The following is a 25391-nucleotide window of genomic DNA, read 5'->3' on the forward strand; positions in this document are numbered from 1 at the left end:
GGGTGGTCCCCTTATGACCAACTTGCAACAAACAGCTTCTGGCTGAAACGCTGTGAAATGGAAGGTTGTTGTTGGTGACACATACAACTCTAATGAGGTACAAAACCAAGCCAATATTCTCAATAGCTATATATTGAGGAAGATGGCAAACTGTGTATGTAAAGTCATCATATATGATTTCTTAACAATAGAGACAATCAAAGATAGCGCCTCCACACATATTACTACGGAGACTTCAAAACTAGTAAAGTAGCTGATAAGTATTAATTGACATTTAATGTAGCTGAATAATTGTATTTAATTGCAATAAACAAATGATATTAGAACATATATATTGAGGCAGACATACATATATAGGTATAACCTCATGGACAGACATACATATATAGGTATAGACTTACGGATAGACATACATATGTATGTATAGACTAATGGTCAGATATATAAAGATAAATATAATAAACAACATATCAAACATTTTCAATTTTATTGAGATAAGATGGTGAAAAGTACCCATTTTGGAGTTATAAAGCAATATATATATATATATATATATATATATATATATATATATATATATATATATATATATATATATATATATATATAAACTTTGTGAGTTCAACTTTAAGACAACGTATTATATATGCAAATATTACGCAAAAGGCAATGTCATATGAAATCGCACTAACCTTTGAAAGATATGCATGTGTATATTCCATGGAAATATAAACCGAAGACGTTCGATATTTATTGCTTTCCACATTGGTGCATATTAACAATGGATGCGCTTCTAATAATACAAAACAGACATCAGACCAAGTTTAAAATATTGAAAAATAAATATTCAATTAAATATTTTATTTCGTACAAACTGCAGTAAATGGATGTGATTTTTGTGTTTGCTCTTCAAAATTAATACATTTTGTGTAAAATGAAATAGAAAGCAAGGTAATAGACAAGGCACACGTTAATTCCAAGATACATTCTATATTTTCCTACAGTCTGTCCATGTTATGCAGAAATATGTGGATACTTTATCTTCGATGATAAATCTGCTCCCGACAAATCACCTGTCCCTCCACATTTGACAATCATCGGTTCTACGTTCTGTTAAAATTATTGTAAAAAGTGATATGCGCACTCAAGCAAACGTTTACCAAATACACTAGAAATGCAATTGCAGTGGAATAATATAAATTCAAGAATTCTCCGTGTTTTGAGGAGTATAGAGACTCACACTAACGTCATTTTACAAGGAACTCCACGTGCATTTTCAATAAGTAACTGAGGTTTGCTGGCATTTTGAACGATGATGATTAATTTGTGATACATGTAAGAACATACAATTTATCGGGCACCAACTATTGTTGGATGTTAAATATACTGAGGTGTCGTTGAGAAGGTTTTCGATGTAGTGTTGATTTTGTGTTTCGTTTCCATATCATCTAGCGTGAAATATCATCCTAAAAAGTACCATACTTACACATAAAGCCACAAAGAAATGCTTGCCTTTAAGTTAATATTTTAGCGTACGTTGATTGCAAAATACGGCTAAAACATGTACAGACCTTAACATATAAACATAAATGAAATTTATGTCACAGTCGTTAAAACTAAGCTCGTGATAAAACAGCTGTTTACGAGTGTATCCAACGTACTACATAAAAACGTGTTTATATGTCACAGGAAGTCTGATGCGCACTTCTCTCATTTTTCTATCTGGTCCATTATCGTGAAGGTAGCACGATTAAAAATTATACACAGGTTGATAAAAACAATTACACAATAACATGACAATGTACCAATTTACCAGTTGAACGTTACGCTGATTTTATGCAGTATGTACGTATAATGCCATAAAAGCTAGATCAATAATGAATTAGACATAATAGGAATTGTACGTGTATCTCTAGCTTCAAGAATTGTGATAGAAAGTAGCAAGTGCATCCCTGCTGTGACAGAAAACAAGTTTTTAACTACTAGTAGCTACTCTAAATGTAATATTGGATGATTTCATGATCTCTGCATCTCCGCCACTTGGCGTTTTTACATGAAGTTTATCTTCAAGGTAGCCTTTTCCTGTAAAGAAAACAATACGACTTTTTAAGGACTATATGATTTGTAGAATTGGAAATTGGCAAGTATATACTTCTACTGAAACCTTTTAATCTTATCCGAAAAATCCAATTAAGTTATAAAGTCTCACAGTTTGCTTCATTTATTTGAACATAATCTGTTGCGATAAACAGATGAAGGTATCAACAATGAAACATTGGCCCCAAAACAGAAAGTTCCACCGACAGTGTCCAAGACTTTGGCTGAATTCAAACTTTAAGTTCATCTATCCATCCATCCATCCATCCATCCATAATTATATATCTACATACCGCTCCTTTATCATCAACCAGCACAAATGTTCCACTTCCGCTAGCCCATGCTTGGTCCTCAAGCACCTGATCCATGCCATGAGCAAGGTTACTCCATTTCTTTCCATATATCTGTTAATTTCAAAATTACAAAATGAATTGATATGACACTTTATTGTCGTTGTTTGAGGATGAACAGATAATGACAGCTTACTTGCATTTTATTTCAGTCTTATTAAAGTATGATTTTTTGAGAAACTCATTTCCTTGCAAAAATAATTCTTTCCAAATCTACACTCTAGAACTGTAATATTCTTTGTGAGTTATATTACTGGAAATATAAAAAAGTTAATAAGTATGTGTAAGACGTTTGACACATTTTCCACAACAGTATTCCTTAATACCTTAATATCAGCTCTTGCAGACAAGAAAAATTTTAATTATCATTTTGTCTCAAATTTCGATCTGGCTTTTGTACATATAATAAAATTAGCCAGGGAACAAATCTTGCAGGCGGACTGGAGTGGGGGTTAAAAGTTACGATCTTTCGAATTATTTTGAAACTTTAAAACCGCAATATACATCAATAAATGTTCAAGAAAGTGCCAAGCAAAACGGCGAGTATTGCTTCTGCAACTACAACAGCTACTACTACTACTAGTTTCAAACATTTGACTCAAGCAGAAAAGCGCCTCGTCAATCAATGAAAATACATCATACTGTAACAAATGCGGGTATGTGTGTGTTTCGTCTACTTTTAACACTTGTTGCATTAATTATTAGAATCAAACATGGATCTGAAACAAATTAATAAGAACTTACAAAGTTCTTCGCGTTGTGCGTGTATGTGTGTGTGTAATGAAGGGAGGGGAAGGGAAAAAGAGATTATTAAATACCGTGAGAGTCTGTTTCGCTGCGAGACTGACATTGTCTCCAAAAGTAAAGGAGTTGTCTACCATGCCGGAACCATCTTTCCTCAAGACCTTCCATGATTTCAGATCAAAAGCCTGAAAAATATCGATTTCAAATAAACATTATGGGTTTATCTACACCTCTTTACTAAAATACAGGGTCAGGAAAAAATAAAGATATGTTTATCATCTTACGTCATTTTTTTTGACATGGCATTCTAAAACATAGTGTTTCTATTGGTCACCATTCGGTTATTAATTGTCTAATGTAAAATTTCACACTTAATAACGTTTCACTTCTTATACTACTATCTATTCATGTATATATTTCAGATCATACTATTATAACTACTGCTTCTTTTAATATACCCATTTCGTCTGCACATGTGTCTTCGTCAACTCGAAATAAAAATAACATTATATGTTCCCAGAGAGGCATCTTCAAGTTCAAAAGGAAATTTCAAATATCCCCCCAATAAAAACCAACAAAAAACAAACAAACAAAAAACAAATTGGTAACTGGATGGTAGACATACCTGAGAAGGGGAAGTATTTTCAATAGAGACGAACTTTCCTTCAGGGCTGTATTCCTGGAATGCCACTTTTCCACGGCTGGTGCGCTGAACAGTGATTTGGCCCGTGCCTGGTGAGAGATAGTGCAGAAGGCGGCGGTTACGGAAGATTCCACAACAGCTTGAACAGTGTAGATGGCTTTAGAGACAGCTGGTTTAACTACAGCTAGAACAGCCAGGGGAAAGGTCGACAACTGTGTCTTGAATACATTTCGCCGGGATCCCATAGCGCGCGAGAGATTCTTAAATTCTTGTTAATTATTTTGAATTGATTTACTTTCATCTAGTCTGTTTTCTGTTTGTCAACGTTATTTTCGTTATCTTTGACTTAATTAATAGATTAATCTTTGGTTCAAATTAATTGATAATCATTTTGCCTAACCACAACGATCGTTTATAAACCAAACTCCCTGTGTTTGCGGCGCTAATATCGCTGCGATCTGCAGGTGATTTGAGTTTATTCTGTATTCCTTGAACATTCTTAAATTTTCTAGTGTTTTGCCGGTCTTTGCTTTAAATAAATAATTGAGCGAATTGTGTCTGGAAGATATAATTATTGCTTTGTAACAAGTATATAGTTGTCTTGAGTCTATTTACAATTCTCAATATAAGGGTGTTATATAAAAATGCAATATGATTACATCGTACTTAAGCAACCAGTGAAACGTTCTGAACTGAATGTATTCCGTGTGTAACAATGTTCGTGGATTTCTTGTTGAGTACGAGATTAGAAATTTCAATTACCAGTGTAAAATATTTATCCCGTAGACATAAAAAATACCTATGGATTGACTTGTCGAATACTACTGACATGCCTAACTACAAAATGTGATCTTCGCATATATAAAGGAATTTATTTACATTATTTTAGGACTTCAATTGTATCATACTTAGACCTCTCTGTTCTACGTCCACAAGTAGAAAAAAGAAGTATAATAGAAAACAAATTGAAATTTATAATAATGAGATAATGTGCAACATAATTAGTTTATAATTAAAGAATGAGTCAAAAGACATAATGATACAATGTAACTAACATATGAAAATTATAAATTATAACAGATAAAATTATGTTTGCTCCAATTTGAAAATGGACATATAGACATAACTGTTTAAAATCGTCAATCACACATTCGTTCATATTGTCTTTTGACTTTCACAAATCAAAGCTGAGTCACATTGAGGAAAATAGTCGCGAGGATGTGACAAAATACATGCGTAATTAATTTCTGGTTTTAGAAATCATGAAGTGATAAAAAAAAATTAATTCAAATTTATCAATGTTTAATTAGTGGTCACAGAATATATCTGCGTAATGTCTTTAGCTGCTTAACTTTCCTCCTTGTAACCTCCAATATTATAATGTATAAAGGAGAAAGGTTCCACCATATGGAAATTGTTTTTGTAGACAAGTAGTGCAAAATTTGACATCAAGCAAACGATTCAAAGATGATTCGCACTGGTCAAATGTCATTGTCATTTCCAATTGCCTAAGTACATAAAAATGAAACGTTGATGATAAACGATGAACAATAGGAACTAGTATAAGGTGTAACGACTTAATTACTTACCGGCTTCAAACGGCACAGTTATTCCAAATGAAATGTAATGATAATACCTACTTTTGTAAATACCATATTAGTTATAAAAAAGATAGATGACAGCTTCTATATTTCATGTTAATGGTCTAAGAATAATAACCCAGTCAGCCTACGAATGTATTAATTGTTACAAAAACAAACTTAATGGTGCAGCAGTGACGAGACGTATGTTGTGACCTGCTGTCCGATTTACATCACAGTAGGGCTGTTGCAAATATATTTTAAACGCGCCATGGGTTAAAACGTAGGTGTATATGTGTGTTGTTTTCTTGAATATTTGATATTTTGACATATGTTCACGCCTCTTCTTTACAAAGACATTTCTAATTGATACTCCGTGCATATTTTCGTTAATACTAGGATGTGCCAAGACTTTCAAAGAAGAATACAGATTAAAACCAAACCTTCAAGTATATGCATTATCCTAGCAGCGACTTCCACTAATATCCTCGCTTAACGTCTAATTTAAAACTAATATTTGTCCTCAAAGTGACTATATATTGATTAATATATCGAAGTGAGCTACGTGGGTTTTCAGGTTATTGCTGCTTTTTGAAGGGTCTGCATCATCTAGATACCAATGTCAAATAGCATTTTCTGTTTTAAGGAGAGCAAAATGCTTGGAAACAGATTACAAATATTTTGATTTCAATTGTATATAATATGTTACAGTATTTTCTTCTGCTTCTCTTGGGAGCTTCTATCTACTTGAAAAACTAAGTGGTTACCTAAATATAGTCACACAGAAGGAATACAAGTTGTCCATAACCAATTAAAACTACAGGTCATTGCACAAGATGTGATTCATAAATATTGCACATAATAAGAAACGTGGGTTTCATTTGAACTAACATGCTCATCGATGCTTAGTGCAGAAGTATATAATACATCGAATAAAATACGTGGCTGAATAGTTCCTCGGCTGAATATTAGTTAAAGCCCATCAAAAGAGTAAAGATATTTGATAACTTTGGAATCTTTAAAGAATTTCACGTGGAAAAGCATATGTCCAGAAGGATACGAAAATATGTCTCAAAGTTGGAAAACAAAGTCTTTAACATGAAAAACAAAATGTATTTCTGTTTGCATCCTACATATCTAAGACTAGCAGTTCCACCCTCAAAATAAAAAATAAGTTAAAACGATTGTAAATACATGTGTCATCCACAAAAACGATTAAAGATACATGTGTCATCCTCATGCGGTTAGTAATAAACTATTGGAGTGCAAAATAAAATATATGAATGTGCTTCAGATAATAAATGACAAGAAAAGAAGTAAGATTAAATCTTGATAAAAGAAAATATATGCTTCAAATATAATCGCTAAGGATCCCAAATACTCTATTTGAAAACAAAACCTATCACATCAACCGACATCGTTTTGTACATCCCTGTAAAATATGAAAAGTGTAAAACATTACCATCTGTGTGTGTTTTAAAATGTGTAGAAAGTTGCCATCTGTGTATGCTTTGAAGCCATTTGAAGAATTTTCATGGGCATGGATGTAAAGACGGATAAAACTTTAACATCTCTTGTACATACCTGACCGCATTCACTAGTATATGGTGTCACGTGGCTATAACAATAAGGCAATGGAATAACGCTATGAATTATGAATTACCAAGATGATACTAATGTACTCTGAGTCATGCAGAAAATTATATTCTCTTAATAAGGCGTGTATTTTTATATGATGATGATAGCGTCTGTGATTCTGCATGTAACAAGGTATTCAAAGATAAGCGCTATTCCTCTCAAACATTCAGCAATCGACAATTTCAAAAACAGAATGATTTCAGAGTTACTTTTGACCATTCTTGTCTACTCGAATGTATGTCTGATATGTTACCGTTATACCTAATATTTTAACCTTTGATACAACTAGTATTTAATATCACAACCTTTCATTTCTTAGAATTCGTATGCAAAAAGAAAATATCTTAATAACTGGCGTCAAAGCAAATGCAAGCAGTATTGAAGATATCTTAAAAGAATATTATTTCGTTGAAGGATAACGAAAGGAAAGCTCGGTAAAACTAGCCTTATTTCTCTATCAACCTTTGAGTATATGGACCACAATTGGCTACTATTATTTTAAAAGAGCTAGCTTTAAAACAGAATTTCTAAGGAAATAATGAAATTTTTCCTGTTGTGACTGTGTAGCTAAATGTAGACGTATTGTTTTATTAATCTCTCCAGGAATGTACATTCCTTGGCAAATTTAATTCTCTTTGACTACTTGTAACACGATTTCAAGATTTATTTACCTTCTACATATGGGATTTTCACAAAAGAATTTCTATATCGATGCATGTAATGTTGGCTTATACAAATAATAACTGCAATGTGAAGAACATATGCAAAGTTTGTTGCACAATTTAGCTATGGACAAAACCAATCTGTTCGAAATTTGATTGCAACTGTTAGATAATCTTTGAGCTCATCAAGCTGAACTAGGTCAGATAGGTTTAAATAAATAACATTTCAGGTTTAACTCCACCCCAACTCCGCTATTATTACCCCACCCCAGAATAATTGTACTTCTCTAATGCAGTCACTTTAAGCAAAAACATCAAATTTATATATAGTTTTCAGTCAGTTCATAATAAATGTTTGCAGACAGATTATGCATTAAAATTTCTCTTGTAAGACATGTTTTGTACCATTTACATGCCATTCACAAGGACTTGAATATCTTTCGGCGATGTTAGGTTTGAGTAATGACATGAAAGTAAAGGGATATTCCTTCTATATACGTAAAGGATCTTGACGTAGGTTACTTGTTAGCGTTCATCATGCACGTATTGTATGACGTCGATGGACACACATACCAATCTTGTTAATAATGGGTTCCGTTGACACAAGGCTGCTCATGTTGGTCATATCTACTAATATTATGATATAAACAGTTGTAATATTGTGTTAATAAGAGATTTTCACACAAATGACCTCCTCAATTGTCTGTAGGAAATCTATTTAAAATTTACGACAATTGTAAATATCAACATGATTCTTCTTTGAAATAACGACGTACCAAATACAAAGAACAGGGCAGTACCATTTCAATTGATTACATTTCGCTACAAATATTAATATGTGCGCACATTGATCTTTAGCATGTTTCATAAATTATTGTATGTGATACTTTACCAAATACCCAACCAGAGCAGCCTTGTAGAAGTGTGTTGATCCGGGAATATGGGAATTTTATGATATAGGTCTTTGTTCATCTTCGTGGTCGTTCACAGCTGCAGTTATAATAAACCTGTATCTTGCAAGGAAAGAGATAGTCTCTGGGGGAAAGTGAATGAGTTATATTTTCCAATATATAGGCACATCAACTTACAATGCTTTTCCTACTGTATTTTATGTACGTTATACCAATGTAGAAAGCGGCCAGTTTATGGCTCAAGAACTTTTTGAGAACATATTTCTAACAGAAACCCTACGCCAACAAATATTTTCAGAAAAAGTTGCATATGTATTTTTTATTCTTGAAGCAATCTCCAAGAAGCAGGTAGATCTTTTTATGGAACAATAAATAATCATGAATCAAGTTTTCGTAACTTGTAAGATCATAATTAATTTACTAGTAAAGTTTTAGTAATATTTCCCCATGCACATTTAAGAAAGATATTAATTTCGAAGCTTTATATATTTTATTTTCAGCAATACAAATAGCCTTAAAATGGAATTGCATAAATTTTGAAATGAAAAAGCTGTATTCTATAGTGACTTTGTCGTCATAGATCACAATATGCTTGCATTATGGCAAAGCTTTATTGTGCCAGCGTTGCAAATGTACAACGTTAACGTATTGAAAATACAGCTGTGTAGCAGTGTAAGCTTGTAATGTTATACTCGAAAAACATATGACACTAACCACCATCTCTGTGTCTAAATACAAGAAAATCTGTTATGTGTCATGCATTCTGTAGGGCCTGGCAATGGTCCATCAAAAGGATTTCAGATTTCCTTGTTTAGATACAGTAATCCCGTGTATAACCCAATCACCGCTAATGGATAACACAAGCATTCATTTCCAAAGCGAAAGTATTTTTATTTACTTTTTGTTCAAAAGCTTAATAAACTTGAGAAAGACTAATAAGGTAAGAAAAGCGTGAGACAATATGCATCTGATAAAGAACGTACCAAAGAAAGATTTTATAAACATTTCAACCTCAAAATTATGGAATCGGTATAATAATACAATGTATTTATATAACAATTAAGACTACATAGCGTATATAGGACACTTTATATCACATATGCGAGAAAATATGGGCAAACAATGGAAACTTCATTTAAAGTCCCAAACAATTTCCAAAAGCACTAAATGTTCGGAACGCCTCGACGCGTATAATATTGCAAAAGCCCCACTGCGCATGCATGCAAACATATAGCTTCAAGGATGTGAATGACCAATCATATGGATTATTTTACTAACTGCTGGACTGCGACATGCTAGACTGAATGATATCGGTGAGCTTGGATCCCCCTTTGCTCATTGCTCCAGTGCGTGACTCCACGATACTTTCCAAGCTGAAAGAAAGAAATTAGTCGCTGTGGACTTCCGTCAATAAATTAACATTGATCAAACAATATGGGTATTTTAATGTACTGGGCCTGACACAGTGATTTGTACGATTAATTCATTTGCGGCAAAAGACAGCATAACATAAAATATTGTTCACGGCTTTAATGTTTTTAAAGTTGGGAAGTTTATTCCTAATCTTAGAGATTTATTATTTGAGATGCTGGCATGTGGTAATCATCTGCATCTCATTTTGTGAATTCTTCTAAAACACATAACTAACTTACATAACTGGTTTTAATCGTATGCAAAGAGTAATCTGCCTCATGAAAATTATTGCCCATGAAATTTAAATAAAGTATTTTTAATTTCTTCAAGACATTTCATCAACAACTTTAAATTAGTAATACGCAGACATATTTGTATGTCTGTATTTTGAATTAGGTCAGCAATCTTTAAATGCAGTTCTTCGGCCTTACCTATAAAAACCCAACACGTGTGAAGCGAACCTAAATGAATGACAAGATGCTATCAATTATGACAGCCCAGTAAGGATCGTCTGAAGCAGATAACATGATCAACATATTCTGATTTCTCCCGAATAGTTTACAAGTACATATGATCCGCTTATAACTATTCACTATTATTTCTAAAGTCTCTGACAATATTTTTGGGAAAAGTTTTAGCCCTCATTTGCCTTGTGCATGTGTGTCTGTACTGATGTTTTATTTTTATTTTAAATGCCTTTTCTATTTATTTACTCATGAATGTATGCATGCATACAAATTACATTTAAATATGTGTACATGAGTGTGTGTGTGTGTGTGGGGGGGGGTTTCTAGCGGATTCAGAAGGCATAAGTCATTAATTTTATATTAATGCAATATTATTGTATATTATATGATCTAATGTTTTGTTGCTGCTCGGGTTAATCTGATATATTATCTGTCTATCAGCAAGACAACTGCTAAAGAAAGTATTTCTGTGTGTTCTCTTTAATGAGTAACCATTTAAATTAATTTCCACAACCCTAAGTTTTACCTTCTAAGGGGAGTTAATTTCAATATCCTTCTAACGTTCTACTGAATCCCCAGATAACACAGTGTTTCGAATTATACGTGCAGATATTTCCATGAATGAATCTTGCTAAAAAAGTGGTAAATTCTATCATGACCATCTTCGGGAGCGTTTACGTAGTAGCTTAAACAATAGTCATCTATTTGTTTTGTTTTGTGATGTTTAGCAGTGCGTTGGGTTACTGATTTGTTTTCTTATAGTTGCAGATCGTGAGCACTTTTGGAGAAAATGTGAAATTAAAATACCACTACGCCGTTATAAAAACAAGGCACTTACTTTTTATAGGAAATAAATGTATATTGTTTTAGCATTTAGCATATTCAGTTGAACTTTTATTCATTTACTTTCCCAAAAGTTCCCCATTCATTTAATATAGTAAAAGATGACTTAACATGCTGCTTACCTATGTTCCTGCTGCTCGAGGAGTTTCCTGTAGGTACCTATTTCCATTTCGAGTGTCAGCTTGTCGCTGCTTAATTGGTTCAAATCTGAAGTCACTTCGGCCAATTCGTCCTCCAGCTCACGTATTCTTCCAGCACAATCCAACTTGTGAATCTTATATTCCTCTTCCATGGAATCCAGTTCCCTTTCCTTGGCCGCCAGTTGTTCCCTCAGGGAGGCAATCTATATGATTGAGGCATATGTATCACGTCTTTTGTTTTAAATATGTTACACAAGGCATTTGTTTCCGTAGGCTGTGGCCAGAATAATTAACGCCTTCTTAGGCTACAAAATCAATACCTATGTAATACCTGAACTATACCATTCCAAAAGTTCCGTTTTTGAAACTGCATATGTGATATTTTAACAATCTTTCATTTTTCTGCCTATCAATATCGTTATTTATATATACATAATAAGAAATTATAAATGTATCCACCAACTAAACCATCGATTAGAGAATCTACTTACAAATAAGAGTAACGTTTGCTTTCAGATTTGATTATTAGTCATGTATGATTCGAAATAATGATTAATGATCCCTGATAATCAATATTTACCTGGCCTTGGAGAGCTCCTAGCTCGCTCTGAGCAGAGTTCACTTGGGATTTCAATTTTCTAGTCTCCTCCTTTACGATGCTTGAGTCTGGTTGCTCCTTCTTCATGCTTGATTGGATGTTTCTCAGCTATAAATATTAACAATTTAAGTGTCAAGATAAATACACAGCTCTCCATATTAAAATAATAACGTGAACCAAGTATTTTAAATTATTTCATTTACTTGCTTATCTTTTGATTTTATTTCCAATGAACAAGGGTATTCAGTATTTCACCAGTTAGCCAGTAATGTGCTGACTGCATGGAAATAATGTCCGAAGGAAACATACTGCATTCTCACTTAGAAATAGTATGGGTTATTCCTAAAAGGGTTTAGTCGATTTATTATTATTATTATTATTATTATTATCCACATTCTTTAAAGTAATTCCTTTCAGACCCTGAAATGTTTCATATCATTACCTTTGCCATGTTTAAATGACACAGACAAAACGTAAGAAATAACTGAAGCAGTTGAAATTTCGTACCCTACAACGAGTGGGACATTTCAATACCAATATTTATGAAACCAATGTACATATAATTTAAGTATAAATAGCAGAAAATATTACTATGTCCTCTTGTGTCGCAAAGATATCCGTTTCTAGTATCTATTCAGACTTCAGAACTGTTATTAGATGTGAGAGTACTATAGACAGCTTGCTTAAGCTATGTTTAAGACGTATACAAGTTGTTATATTCGCAAATCTGCTACATTGCTCTGAAATTCGAGCAAATATTAAAATAGATGAACAAAAGTGAGACTTAATGTACGTGACTGAGTCATACATGGAAGTGATTTTTTATTTACATTCACATATGCACTACCTGTAATTCGTATTGAGCTTCGCAGTTGGCCTGGATGTTTCTCAGTTCATCGTCATAGGCCTGTCTGATGGCTGCAATTGCCTGCTTCATCTTGCCCTCCCACATGGCACGAACATCAGGCATGGCGGAGTCCTGTTTCAGAAGTCTTCGGAGCTCCTCATTTTCCTTTGATTGCATAGAGAACAACGGTTACCACTTCAATGCAATTTTAGAGGCATATTTTTCACGTGTTACATAAAGTGATAGTATCAGTGTTACTGAATGAACGATAACAAATGTAGTATGCCGAAGAGACTGTGTCTAACGATCTTTCAGACTTGATGAAGTGAATGAAATATGTTCTTTCCCATTTTTAACTTCATTTCTTCTGTAATTGTTTCAACTGAAAAATTATTTGTTAGCAGATGCAGTGTTCTGATACTGAACCGAATGCTTCATATTAACATCTCATTATTTTCTTTTAGTCCTTCGAATGCATTGTACACCTACAAAGGAATATTAAGAAATAATCGCCACATATCGGTGTTACTGGTGTCGCTAATTTATGGCTGATACAGTGATTATCAAGTCTTTACATCCGGATGCTGCCTTATATCACCTGAAATCAAAGCCGTTGTCAAGAGTAAAAAAAAATGTAAATATGCATTAGTAAAACAAAGCACGTGATATCCCTATATACTAATATAAAAAAAGATCTACTGATCCTCCAAAATGTTTAGTTCAATTAATATATATATATATATATATATATATATATATATATATATATATATATAGAGAGAGAGAGAGAGAGAGAGAGAGAGAGAGAGAGAGATAGAGAGAGAGAGAGAGAGAGAGAGAGAGAATGAGAGAGACAGATAGACAGACAGAGAGACAAAGAGACAGACAGACAGAGACAGACAGACAGATAGAGACAGAGAGACGGAGACAGACATGCTCATACAGTCATTAGGGCATTCTTCGTGAATTCCAATTCCTCTTCTAACGTCTGGGCCCGGTTCGCTTCTTCCAGCTGGGCATTGGTAGCCTCTGTCAAGTCCTGTAAGAAGTTATGACCCAGGTTTAGAAAGTATAGTGACGCTTGTCGTAGAAATGTTTATATTTCATCCATTAATTAATTCAAACTTGTAAACAATTTCAAACACCTGTTTAAAATGTGTTCCGAAATACTGGAAAATGACATCGTTAATTTATGAACACAATGGAAAGTTTGCACAAGAATTGTTTGTACCAACTTGAAAAGCATACGCTTGTAATACTAGCCGTACAGTGCGTTGTTTTATAAATATGTCACTAAATCATGCGTAAATAAATTGATTCGCGATTCGTTTTACAATACTTCTATTGATCATTATGAATCTATTCGAGATGCCAAATATGCGAAAGACATCAAATAGAGATATCTTAGATGACGGACATCAGATCAACAAAGTCAGATAGACATAATCCATGCTCCTCGACGGAAATAATGTAGATATTACTGTGTCCATCAAATTGGTATGATTCTTACCTCCCGTAGCCTGGCATTGTCGTCTTGGAGCTTCTGAAGCTGCATCTTCAGGCGGTTGTTCTCATCCTCCACGAGAGTTTGGTTTCGCCTCAGCAGTTCAATGTCTCCTACGAGTCCAGCTATTTCGTTGTTCAGCTTCTCCATCTTGGATACATAATCCTCGATTGATTTTTCAAGATCGGCAACCCTAAAATTGTAAAATGAAATCGTGTCATATGCCTGTTGTATTTTATCTGTAGTGTAACAACTATCAACAAACATCCCCTACCCCGACTTCAAGACAAAACCGCATCAAAACTAACTCTATACATTAAAGCTCTGATTTATATCTGTAATTCTGTCGTATCAGTATGAATCAAAACAAGAAATGACAATAAAGGAAATACAAATAAACATATATATCTCAAGCGTGTGTGACCAATCAATTTCGGCAAAAATACAGTATGTGTGAAATTTTATTAATTTGTCTCAATATTTATGCTTGACAAAACGAAACAAAGCAGAGTTCAGGATTAACTGCCATTTAGAAAAGAAAACACAAAAAAATGAAAACGATAATATATTTTTTATGGCCCCAACTAGTTCATTGTGACATAAAAACATAATTATCATTTATAAATATGTTAATGTCATCTGTTTTACGCCTTCTTTCCTCGCAATTGACTGTGAAAGTCATGCTTGTCAATAGGATGTATTAATTCTTTATTACTGTGTGCTATCCTGGGGAAACTAGTTTTAATGGCGGATAATTCAAACAAGATTTCAGTGCTTGATATCGGTATGCAGGAATTGGTATGCTTTATCCTTGTGATATATCCAAGATTAATTCAGACATCGGTTCATTAAAATTTGACGCCTTACAGCCAAACTAGGATTCAAATTCTGCCATAAAACAGTTATAATATCATCAGATAAAAGATTATTTCGTTTTCAAACGATTTGAAAATCGTATGGCTTCGTTCCGTATGCCGTCATAAGTTCCAGGAAGACACAGCTTATCAAAATCAAATTATGCTTTTGACAGTGGAAGTGGGAGCAAATTGTTTCCACAAACGTTAGCAAGAAAACGGCAGCCTAATTATCAGATGTCGGAGATGGATAGTTGAGTTATCTCCCTTGCATTGCTTTAATATATTTGTTGTATTCACTGCCGCCATTAATTGAAAATAGGTAAGACTGTTATTTGCAAGAGGAAATTACCAACAGGATATACCACCGAAAACTACATAGGTCTCCGCCAGTCAGTATATTTTCTATTTAATAATTGCGATCACAAAACATGACAACAAAATTAAAGAATTATGAAAGAAGATAACTTTTCACAAATGAATAGCACCAAACCATCAATCCATCATCAATGCATTATTCTTTGCATGTATAAGTACATTTGTTTATTTCAATCCTTAAGCAGTAATTGATGGTATACTATGGGGTTAGAAAGACGAAATGATTATAAATACCAAACATACATTTAATCTTTGATCTTCGACTCTTAAATATAGTAAATGTGATTAAAATTAGATAGACCCAACGTATAAAAACAGCAGTATTCGTTTTATTATTATTATTCTTTCTTTTATCTTATTTTTTTTTTGTTTCGTTTTTTTCGTGTCTGTCGACAAGCAACTGATGACTTCATACTTTTTAGGTAGCATTCTCTTACACAATCTTAATCAAGCCTTAATTGGTTTTGTTGAGCAAAAGTACTTAGACAAGGGGTAAAGCGCTCGCACATATAGATAGATTAATGGTTTAATGTTATTTGTGCGTAAATTATTGTCTCCTGGTGTAACTATCAAATTTTGTTGTCATGTATTTAATTTTCGGGAAAGCAATGTTTTCTCGTTGCTTTGTTCGTGATGCGGGTCTTTAAAAACAAATTAAATTAGAAATGGCCGAGAAGTCATTTTGAGTGGTTTGCTAAATCGGAAAAAATACCATTTTACGTCAATAATGTGCTGAGTTGATAACACGAAACGCATCCAAATATGGTAAAATTTTCTTAAAGTGTTCAACAAGAAGTACTTGACTTTATTACCATGTGTTCCAACTTTAAATTCAGTTTTAAAAGTGTCCTGAAATACAGACTCAGGTTTCCGTGCTAAAGGCTACCTAAAAGCCAGCCACTTGCAAACATGCTGCGCAAGTTGTATATAACAATCTTCGAAGCGGTATAGAACTGGTCTGTTTTCATAGATACCTGGTGTATGTTACAACCAGACGTGCCTTTACCGTGTTTACAGTTTATACACTCACGTTTACTAATCAGTTAAATTATATTCATATGCTTGAAAGATGTTGCCAACAGCGATATTTGGGTAAAATTAGACAACTACATGTTGAATTAGTGCGCAGGTCTTTCATAGTAAGAATATATAAGCACAGGTTTATGTTTCTTTATTTATCTATTTAAAAGTTCAGTTCTAAAATTATGTCAGCATTTTAAACCAATTAAATTATCTTAGCTGTAGATTGTTGATCATTTGGCTATAGTCAAAAAGCGATGCGTGAATATATATAAAAAGTTGTACATATATGCGAGCTTTTGAGTAACAATCATTCATTCAGACTATGGCTTACAACCATTCGGACCCGTTTACTGTGAAGGTATGCTCCATCTGTAATATCAAAGGTGACACCGGTTGAGTAATGCAGACATCATTGTTAAAATGTATATGTTTACTTCAACCATGTTAAGAAATCGTTTGGAGAAATATATTCACTCGAGCCATTCATTTTAATAGATACTTCAGGCTTCATTGCATCTTCAATAGCAAAGCCAAATACATTGTTTTACTGTCAAAATTATCCAATAAATAAACCATGTTATTGCAGCTGTGTGAATTGTTTGAATTTGAAACTGATTTAAACATTAATTGCCCATCACAATAATTGGAGGTCTCAAACTGTAACGGTGTTTTCATCAAAATAGTCAAGTAAAAGAACGAATATATTGGTTTCTTCGTATCACATATACGATCTAAAATTAGAAAATCGTATATCAAACTATGTGTACCTCTAAATGTGTTTTCACAATGTTATAGAGCAAACTAAGAAGGTATATACTTTGGCGTGATATGTGTAGGTAGGTTTGATTATGGCGTGACATTTTCGATGAATACACGCATGGCTTATTTAACACTGTATGATAGTGTGTGTGTGTGTGTGTGTGTGTGTGTGTGTGTGATTTGTATTTTTAACGTAGCTTTAACAATATTGCTACGATGTCTGCAATGCGGCAGTTTATAGTGATGTCTAGCACTCGGGCATCATGCCGTAGACATGTAGCATAATGTCCCACCCAGTTACATTATTCTGACACCAGGTCGACCAGTCCTAACACTAACCTCTTAATGCTGAGCGCCAAGCGAGGCAGCTATTAGTACAATTTTTGTAAGTCTTTGGTATGGCTCGGTCGGGGATCGATCCCACGACTTCCCGCATCCTAGGCGGACGCTCTAACCACTAGGCCACCGGACCGGTCGTATGATATTGTGACTGCTTATATAAACCTTAAGTCCTATACATTTACCTAGATGATGTGTCCTAGCACTCGAACAAGAATTTCTGCATTTTCATTACTGACAATATTTTTACCCGTTACCGAAATGTGCTCTGGAAAATCATGAAAGTAATTCGACAACCTGCTCAAAAAACTATGTCAAAAAAGTAAAAGTGGATAAATTATTTTATTTTTTTGCAAAATTGCACATAACCGATTAAGATCTCATAGAACCTGTTGTTTCATAGTTATCCATCAAGAAAATGGTAACAATCTCTGAAGGTCAAGGTCAGTTTAAGTATATGGATGATATCGATAGATCGCAAGTTTGTAGCGGATACTAATGGCTGAATGTACATGATAAATTCAAATAAATAAACAGTGACAACTTTAATTTTCATCCAAAACGATATGCCTAACGTTATTGTAAGGACCTATCACAGATAAACTGATTACAAAACACATACATAGTATGGAAATCAAGAATATATGGCGGAATTTCAAGAGTTTTAGAATGTGCACGTGGTATTTTTGTATCTCTCTAAATATAGGTTTTACTGGTAAAAACAGTCACGGAAAACCCCACGTATCCCTTTATGAGTACTGTCAAGCACTTTATCTACTATAAATAGATGACTATGATATCCAGTAGAAGGGAACAAATACAGAGTAGTTCTGATAACAAAATTGGTGACATTTTCTAACCGCAGATATTGGTACCCAACCTTTTTAACATAAAGATGTAATGTTGGCACAACGAGTCGATAAAATGACTGCTGATTAGAGAATAAAGGAACTGACCACTATAAACAAAGTAATGACGGTTGACCTTGACTTTTAGATATGACATTGCAAGAATTTTCATAGTGACATATATTCAAAATTGGATATATTACGGCTAATACTCTGATATGTTGTCAAACAAAGATGTATTGTTCCTAGCAGACGGGTTAGCGTTGCATGTCATGCCACTTTAATGGCACATCAATTTGACATGACAATAGAGAGTTGGTCGGTTGTAAATCTGTTAAGGACGCCATGCACAGTCAATGCTACTTGGCTTACGAGTCAGTAAGTGCTCACAGTTGCCATTTGGTGTCCTGGTATTGAGGCTATTGATCGGTTTCTGTCGGCAGAGCGACCCTGCTTCTTGGACATATTTGGTATCAGCTTTTAGTGGCTGCAGTCAGCTAATGACCTTGCAGACATAGCAGTCTGTGAATATGGGTAAATGAATGTACATTAGATTTATCAATCTTTAAGAAGACACTATTTTATCCAGTCAAGACCACAAAACAGGTGCAAAACGAACGAACAAAGATTAAAACTATAGAAACAACAAAACTTTTGAATTACTTAAAAGCACGTATTTGTATTATCTTCTAAATGAACATGGCACAGGTCTGTGTTATTTAGATCAAACAAGAAAAGTGATGTCTTGTTTTGTTATATTATATTACTAAATCAGCGTAAGTACACGCACATGCTATCACAACCGGGGGTGGGGAGGAGGTGGCGTGGGATATAGTAATTGACATCATGCATCTCTGTTTCGGGTATTTTTTCATAACAGCTTTGGGACAATGAAACAATCTCTTTTGTTCTTTTTGATGCAAAGTGTGTCATTCAATCTACTGCGTTTATTTCTTAACATCTCATGTAAAGATGAGATTGCGACAAACAAAACTAGAGCAAAATGTGTTTATAAAACCAGAGAGAAGCTTGTGATACATTCTTCACAGAGGTAAACAGCCATGGAGTTTTGTTTTCATTTCGCAGGTCATCGATCTCCAAAATAGTAATACCGGTTTCAGTCTCTTACATACTTGGAGTAGAAAAAACGTTTGAATGATCATGAGCAATGGGTGTATTGTACAAACCGATATTTGGTAGTAAGAGATTTACATTATCGGCCTAGCCCTTTTGTCTTCGTTACAAAAGCCCTAAATAGCAATTGGCGCTATCGTTTTACTAAACTAATGAGCTCCGAGTACTATTCTTTTTGTCATTTTGAGATAGTAACATCTGCGTACTATGGTCAGCACTTGTGGAAGCCAAAGTCAAAACAACGAGCCTCTAAATATAGCATTTTCAAACTGACAACATCTTCTATTTTATGTGATTTGGATTTGTTCTTTGTTGCATCTGTTTAATTACCATTTCTGTTTATTTTATGTATACCGCCAATAACCTGATAATCATAAAAAGGATATAAATATGTATGCCCCTCCCCCGAATAAAAATGTACGCATGCCTGACTCGTTAAGATTGTATATATATTTACTATGGCAAACATGGATGCGTTGTATAATCCAATTAAAGTCAAACGTATCCCGTATATCGCACATATGTTTCGCGCTATATTTTGTTCAAGAAAATGGTAGAAAGGTGCTCCTTGAAAATTACTATTCTGTTCCTCTTAGTACTACATTAATCTTCACCGAAAATTCACAGAAAGTCATGGAAGATCTTAATCAGAATATGTAATCTGGACGAGTAAAAGATAATGCTGTTGCAGAGTTTAACGCTCCACATCGCGGCCAGTATTACTGGTGGAGGAAGAACCCAGCGAAACCCCGGGAAGAAACATCGATCCAAGAGAAGGTGCAGGCAAGCTTTCTCACGTACCCACGTTAGTCGAGCCTGAGACTCGAACCCATGCAGACAGAGGTGAGATGGCAGTGATCAGGAATGGTGAGCGCTTTAGACCACTAGGGGCCCCGAGTAAACGAAAGAAATATTTATCTTTAGCACTTGAAACATATATGGTAATACGTTTTGAAGCAAAATGACTCTTTCGCAGCATCTCTCCCGCATGTTATATATTTTTATTATTTTTGTCTCGAAGTGCATGAAATATCGCGCTTCAAAAACTCATTTGCATAGTATGCAGAATAAAAAGCAGCAGTGACGCTTATCGTTCTGATCATCTTCTTTCTGTAGTCGACCATTCGAGATACATGCTGGTATTTGAAACCTCGTGTCAGACTGACAAAAATCTGGGACACACTGTGTACATAGTATGTTTCAAGCAGAAATACATGCCCTGACATATAAAGCTTTCATTGTCAAAATGTAAGCTTCGTTCAAGTTTTGGTCATGTCTCGTGAGTCTTGAATGGGACATAATGTAAACAGCCCCATTCTATTGAAATTGTATCCATTTATGAATAGTAAAAAATGTAGAGGGTTGTGAAGGGGCATCTCCTTCATATTTACATAGTATGTATGTTACGGGCATCTCTTTGGTTAAGTAACATTTTTAAGATTGCAATATTTACCGTTAAAGTGTTAATATTGAAACAGGTGGTTCTTTTTTGTAGAATCTATATTTACCTATGATAACTGTTATTGGATTGTGGAATTGGAAAATTGTCTGTTACAGTGTAGACATACATCATAGCAGTTATATTCTACGGTCTGTATTTATATTAGTTGGCGTATCTGAGATTGCAAAATTTATCAACAAATTTGCAACAGTGTGGTTCTGTTGCACCTTTGACACAAGCAATTTAAAAAAAAAGCAGGTTTCGATCAGCAAAGTTGAACTGATTAAAGATATTTATAAGATTCATTTAAAGACCCTTGCTCAAATTTTGGTCATGTCTCGTGAGCTATGTATATTACTTTTCATAAGTCTGGTGGGTAAATAATAGGTCTTCAATAACGACAAGGAAAAGGCAAAACAGAAGTTTGAAAATGATTTTTACAAACAACTTCAGGAAATTTTATTCTAAATATATAAAAATGAGTTTGATAAACTACATATTAAATACCTTTCCCATTTGTCCTTAATAACGCATCCTGGTAATAGAACTGATTACTAACAAACACTGTCTTACACACTAGTTATTAAGAAAATATGAAGGTGGCAAGGCGACAAGAACTCTTATGTCTGTTTTCACGCATGCATACTGGTGGTCGGGCCTCGTTTATTCCATACTTTACATTGCAGGAGGCTTTCTTACAGTAATTAACATATCTAAATATTAAAATATAAACGCAACCATTCATTTCGCTCTTTCGGGAGAAAATTTAAAAAATAAATGTACACATATGGACTGAAGAGGGGTTGAGATGAAACATTAATAATAATAATAATAACAATAATAATACTAATAATAAAATTATTATTGTTGCTATTATTATTATTACTATTATTATTAAAAGTTAGATTGTTTAATGATCTTCTAAATGGCATTTACAAATGACAACAGTATTATTATTAGTAGTATCATTATTAATATTATTATTATTATTAATGGCGGCGGCGGTGGTAGTTGGTTAGTATTTGTGGTTCTGCAATTGTTTCAATATTTTATATATGGCATATTTTGTAGCTAATTCTCAAATGAGAAAATGAAATCTTCATGATTAGTGTTAATGTTTACAAAGTTTGTTTTAAAGGAGAATACAAATGTTGGTTTTTTTTTTTTTTTTTGTCTTTTGTTCAACTATCCCATACACCGAAGTTTAACTTGAGTGTACAACAGGAGGAGTAGGCACAATGCATCCTGTGGGCGGAATCCGGCCTGTGTCCTGGTTTTATCCGTTAATTTACATTATAGGGTGTGGCATTAAAAATCCGGACCGCGCCGTGGAGGATATTGCCCATGACTGGTGTAGAACATTGCAATGGCCATTTTCAAATTAAATATTATCTTAGAATGCACAGGAATAAATTTGGCATTAGTGTTTTGCACAATACTTATTAAATGCAATGCGTATTCCATGACACCTCCTTGTATTTTTGTCCTACCAACCTCTTACTAGCTATTGATTGACTGCCTGTATCATTAATATGTATGTATGGCTCATAAAGTAAAGTTGCCGAACAGCAGAACCAACTATATAAGTTAGGTCACGATCCACTGCACGTTGCTAGACTAGGTTTCGGTGCAGAAGCTCAAAAAGCAAGTCGATCACATGCCATGTGACGTAATCGTATGAGTAGGCGTTGCTAATATTGCAAGGTCGTCTAAAGCCAAGGCCGGGAAGCCGGCCGGCACGTTGCGATTAGAAAAGGCTTCAAGTCAGTTTCATAAACCATCTAATAATTGTCCTAAATCTGTGTTAACTGTTGTTCCATATGCTTTCTAATTAAAACGAAACATCTCTTACATAACTAACCATTAACAAAACTGATGCATTTTAATAGATTAAAACGTTACGTTGTTGAATAAGATTTCTGAATTAAAACAAACAGCAAAACAAAAATAATATAGCATCAATTACCTCATGAGAATTGATTCTAAAAATTGCATGTTGCAGAAGAAACGTTGACATGAAAAGACAGAAACTGAATAATCAAAGTAACATTAGCAGACAATAAATCTAGGATGAGAAAAATGTTTCAATAGACACTTACTTCAATTTTTCTGTGTCCCGAGCATCAGTGAGTGCCAGTATCTGCGATTCCAGTTCCCCTCTATCCTTTCCACATCTTTCCAATTCCTCTCTTGCTGACTTAAGCTCATCCTCGTACATTTCCCTAATCTTCTGATCATTAAATCCCTTTAACTTTTTCAACCTCTCCACTTCATCCAGCAAAGCCTTATTTTGGCCTTCCAGATAGCTGACTTTTTCGATGTAACTTGCAAATCGCTCGTTTAACCCTTGCATTTCAGCCCTTTCCTTTTCTCTTTCATTTCTCACTGTTTTAACACTTTCCTTGGACATATTGTGAACGGTGCCGGAACTCAAATTGTACCCGAGTCCCCCTACTGATGCCCTGAGGGTCCTGGTGGAAGATGCTACTATTCTGTCTCCTCCCAAAGACAGCCTCACCCCTGGAGAAGACCGTTGTACAACGGTCATTGCTCCTCTCTGCTTAATAGTAGATTTTGTTGCCATATTAATTGATATTCTTAACCAGTTTTAAATTCCTTGCTAAATGCAGCTGGTGTTTGTAGTGCTAGCCCTTCCAAGACGTATGCGGTCTCGATAGCTATTCAACGATCTCCAATCCCGTCTGCGCAGGGAAAATGAGCTAGCGTTCTTTTAAAGGTAGAAAACCTAGGCAAACTGGAGAGCGTGTCGTCTGTCGCACTAGGATTGGCTGATCGAAAAGTCGCGTCTCTGTGGCTAATTTGCAAACTGGTTGAGCGTGTTTAGATATACATGTTTATATCTGATATATTTATAGATTTATTCCTAACATAAAGCAAAAAATAACTTCCTCAGATAAATTTCGATTGCAACATTTGAAACGCTTCCATTGCAGACGATATTCCTTTTATGGAAAATCAATATAGGCTAGCTGTTATGTCTCGTTGTGGATATTTATTTACAGTGTATACGTACATGCACGTATATATGTATTACCTATGGACATATAGATGTTTATATTACGCTGAACGTCTAAACATTAGCCACTCCCGGCAAAAGCATGCATTATTTTTCGGAAGTCTCTTCAAAAGTTATGTACCGTTTTAAAACTAAAGCTTTTATGTCGGTTAGTTCATACTTCCATGGTTACGAAGCTGCTAAATTTTGCAATAATTTGATAGAAAAAAAGTGAACGGTGATAGATAGACTAACATATATTTAAGACAGGCAAGAAAAGTTGATACATGCATATGGTTGTGAGCGTGGATAATCCTCATGAAGTGAGGTAGCTGTATTGTTTACCATTTGTACAACTGATGAAAGAGAATATCGTTTTTACTCCTTTTAACATTTATGACGTGAAACTGGCACAATTGTGACTACGACCACCACGAACTCACTCCTACTTCCACAGCTACTATCACCACACCCAAAATATTTACTTTGATAAAACTTGCACCAAAGTTCTCGTACTCCCCCCCCCCCTTATAAGGTAGTACCGCCTATATATTTTCCTATCAATTCAGTGCATAGTTAAACAGCTTCATATATATATATATATATATATATATATATATATATATATATATATATATATATATATATATATATATATATCATGATATCTGAATACGAAATTGGAATACTAGCTACAGGCCTGCATGTTTTGATTTATAAAGATACATTTTGGACTTCTCAAGCTATTTATCTCGCTTGTTCCAATATATTCACTCAAGCATTGAATTAAATACCTATTACAGACGATAAAAGCAAACTGCAGTTAACAAACGTTCGCCCACCTCTTTGATGTGTGTGGAAAGGCAAATATGGCCATGGGCAAATGTTTATCAAAACACTCAATCATCGCTCACACTTTTTCGTATTGTCTTCATGAATGTGCAGAAATTTCAAATGAGCTTATCACGATATCAATGATACATTTTACTATGATGTACATTTCCTTTTCATGGAAAGCATCATATAAGCCTGTAGACTTCCTTAATGAACGAATGACACCAGTATTTGTGTGTGTGAAACAGACAAACGCGTTGGTTTTAACACGCCCTTATTCAATGGGCATTAAATAGGGCCATTGAAATATGATCATATAATAATTTAT

General features: G+C 34.2%; 1 protein-coding gene across 1 annotated transcript; it reads right to left on the minus strand.

The window, feature by feature from the left end:
* Positions 1–472: 472 nt before the first annotated feature.
* On the minus strand, positions 473–23936 carry LOC149770064 (retrograde protein of 51 kDa-like). The gene is made up of 11 exons (XM_089949456.1): positions 23313–23936; positions 14444–14630; positions 13877–13972; positions 12934–13098; positions 12069–12194; positions 11471–11691; positions 9904–9998; positions 3817–3923; positions 3266–3376; positions 2391–2501; positions 473–2082 (listed from the first exon to the last, which is right to left on the minus strand). The coding sequence occupies exons 1-11, from the start codon at positions 23795–23797 to the stop codon at positions 2050–2052; spliced, it is 1737 nt and encodes a 578-aa protein (XP_089805582.1). The 5' UTR covers positions 23798–23936; the 3' UTR covers positions 473–2049.
* Between the last annotated feature and the right edge of the window lie 1455 nt (positions 23937–25391).

This window comes from Sinohyriopsis cumingii, unplaced genomic scaffold, assembly GCF_028554795.1.
Source record: "Sinohyriopsis cumingii isolate HCF-2022 unplaced genomic scaffold, ASM2855479v2 utg002739l, whole genome shotgun sequence".
In the NCBI taxonomy this organism is placed as follows: domain Eukaryota; kingdom Metazoa; phylum Mollusca; class Bivalvia; order Unionida; family Unionidae; genus Sinohyriopsis; species Sinohyriopsis cumingii.